We start from the raw sequence: 2,992 nt of genomic DNA, 5'->3' as shown, positions 1-2,992 counted from the left end.
TGGCTTGGGTGTTGGCTTCAGGCCCACCCTGCGCAGCTCTGGATGTTTCGGAGTGACTTTAGGAGGCACGGGGCCAGGCTCAGGGTCCATCCAGCTCTTCCAGAACCTGCAAGCCCCTTCCTCCTGGTTCAGCCCCGAGCCCAACACCTTCTGCTGGGGCTAGAAGCACTGTGACTCAGGCTGGACTAGCTCAGCAGCTGGGAGTGAACTGAGCCGCGGAGGCCTTCTCATTGGGTTGCGCCTTGTTGCCATTCCTGCTGGTTCTCAGCGGAAAGCCTGCCTCCTTGTGGCTCTTGCTCTAGTGGGAGTGAGTCCTGAGGGCCAGCTTCCTGGGATCTGCCCAGAGAAGGCCTGGAGTAGAGCCAGTGGGTCCCCAGGCTTGACTCTTGACCTTCTACTCGTCCTTCATCAAATGCCACATTGTGGGGAAGTTGACCAACATGTCAACGCACATGGGACAAGTGGCAGGGGACAAGGCGTCTTTCTTCTGGCCGAGTTCCTCTGCTGACCAGGAACTGGTGGTGGTGACGCGGGTGGGTCTCCTTTCCGATGTGTGACGAGAGGCCAGCACCTTACACCGGTGTAATGTGCCCTGGTCCTCCCAGTGTGGAAGTAGGTGGTTCGGGAGTGGCTGTCACCACGCTAGCAGGGAAGGAGGGCTTGTAGCCTGGATGGAGGCCTCGCGCCTCCTGCCCCCACCCTGGTGAATCAGGCTGGGGCTGTGGCGGCTTGAGCTGCAGCAGCCCTTCCTTTGGCTGAGGAGTGCTTGTCTCCACGGGGCTGTTTCGGAGCCCAGAACAGGGGCCAGTCCGTGCCCCGATGAGCTGGCACAGTGTGCAGGCCCCAGGGAGGCCCGTGCGGCCGCCGAGCTTCGTCAGCAGAGGTTCCAGTGCTGGCTTCACTTGCTGCCCCACAGGCTTCTGGAGGAGAGCTACGTCATGAAGGACCCCTTCACCTGGAACAAGGACGGGTTCCTGATCCTCGGCTCGAGGTGCAGCGTGTGCAGCCGGCTGGTGTGTGTGGGCCCGGTGGGTAAGCCGTGTCGGCTGGGGCTGGCTCCCCTCCCCCCTGTGGCTGGGACCCCACACGCGTGATCATGGGAGAGGTGACACGTGAGGACAGGGAATCTCGCCTTTCCTTGCCGTGGTGACCGGGGATCCCTCACAGTCACTAGGTGAGGGGGCCAGGTGGCTCTCAGAGGCCAGCTAGTCTACCTCATTGTGGATGGTCCCCGCAGCCAGCAGAGGGTAGGGGACAGGCCAAGGGGCAGGGTGGGCCAGTCAGAGGGCTTCCTCGTGGGCTGAGGAATAGAAAGAGTCGTACGCAGATGGCCGCTGTGCTGCTTCCCGCCATGGGATGCTGACCTTCTTCCTGGTTGTTCCTGGGGGACCTTCCAGAGCTTTCTCGAGCACTTGTGTGCCAGGCCCGTGCTTGGGACCTGCTTTACCAGTGAGGCTTTNCCGAGAACCTGGAGCAGCCAGAAGGCAAGCCAAGTCAGCGTGCCCTGGCTGGAGCTCCTCCCCGGCTGCGGCAGCACCCCAAGACTCCAGAGCTAGCGGACCCAGGGGAGGCGGAAGTCCGCCACAAGGTCCCGCCCTGCGCCTGCGCCCTGGGCAGCGAGGCGGGGCTAGGCGCCGCACACGCACCGCGCGCCGGGGCCGTCGGGGGCGGGGCGGGGCCGGGGCTGCGCATGCGCCGTGGGCAGGGGCGGCGAGGGGCGGTGCGGAGGGCGGAGGTGAGTGGAGCGGCCTGGCGGTGTGGGGCGGGGGTGCGAGCCAGAGCCCCGCGCGGTCCCTCCCAGCGCCTGCTGCTCGTAACCCGGCCTCGGCGCCTCAGTGGAGGTCTGCGGGGTTCCGAGCACCAGTGGTCGGAACGGCAGCCTGAGGCGTTGGGAACGGGACGGAGGACGCGGGAAAGGGCACCGGGTGACGGCGGGCTGCGGAGCCCCCGGGGTCGGGCCTGGACGTTCAGGACCCTCCTGACCTCGGGAGGGGCATTTCAGGAAACGACGAGGAAGAGCAGACGTAAAGGTTAGAACGGAAAAACAGCAGAGATGAAGAATGCCTTCAGATGATTTGACATAGCCAGGGGGGAAAAACCGTCAACTTGATGACAGGTCCATAGAAATCCCCCCAAACTGAAACAGACAGGAAAGGGTGGAAAAACAAACCCAGAACAGAGCGTCCGCGAGCTGTGGACGCATCACACAGCCTAACGTAATTGCCGCTGGAATCTCAGCGGAGGAGAACGAACGGGGCACTCAAGGTTAAGAATTTTACGAAAATAATGAAAGCTATGAAACCACAGATGAAAGACTGCTTGAAGAAGCACAAGCCGGAGACATAACTTAAAAAAAAAAGTTAAATATTTTTCAAACTGCTGAAAGCCAAAGATACAGTGAAAAATCTTACGGGCAGCCAGAGGGAATTTCCGGAGGCAGAGACGCGGGGGGAAGGCTGGTGGGTGGAAGGAATTCAGGATCAGAGGCCAGGAGGTCAACATGCAGGGAACGTCTGACCCTTAGTAAGCGAACCCGGGGTGTGTGTTGCGGGGCAGTGGGTGGAGTAACTGGGGTAGGTAACACCCACATTTAAGAGGCCCCCAAATGCCAAGGAAGGGAGTTGATTGTGCAGTCCGTCGGGGAGCCCCGTAGCTTTAAAGCTCCACTTAAATCTGTGGATTCTGTAACATCCTGCTGACTTTTGTCATGCTTTTTATGCATCTGTTGAAACGATAATGTGGCTTTCTTCCTTTATTCTGTTACTTAAGTTGCTTTCATGGGTTTCCAAATATTAAACCAACCTTGCGTTCCTGGAGTTGGATTCACTCAGTCGTGATGCATTAGGCTTCTTAGAGTATCGTATTCAGTTTGCTGATAGTTCGCTAAAGGTGTGTGTAGCTGTGTTCATGAAGGATGTTGGTCCGTAGTTTTCCTGTACGTGCTCTGTCTGGTTAACAGTATCAGGGCAATCCCAGCAGATTTGGTGGCCCC

General features: G+C 59.4%; 1 protein-coding gene across 1 annotated transcript in view; it reads right to left on the bottom strand.

Moving 5' to 3' along the window:
* The window catches only part of LOC109387616 (uncharacterized), a 36,250-nt gene that overhangs the window by 28,626 nt on the left and 4,632 nt on the right, over positions 1-2,992 (bottom strand). Inside the window, exon 4 of the mRNA XM_019651684.1 lies at positions 2,412-2,474. Within this exon, the coding sequence (XP_019507229.1) occupies positions 2,412-2,474 (63 nt within the window). The remainder of the gene's footprint in view (positions 1-2,411; positions 2,475-2,992) is intronic.

This window comes from Hipposideros armiger, unplaced genomic scaffold (assembly GCF_001890085.2).
Source record: "Hipposideros armiger isolate ML-2016 unplaced genomic scaffold, ASM189008v1 scaffold_164, whole genome shotgun sequence".
NCBI lineage: Eukaryota > Metazoa > Chordata > Mammalia > Chiroptera > Hipposideridae > Hipposideros > Hipposideros armiger.
This window is presented reverse-complemented; position numbering and strand designations above follow the sequence as displayed.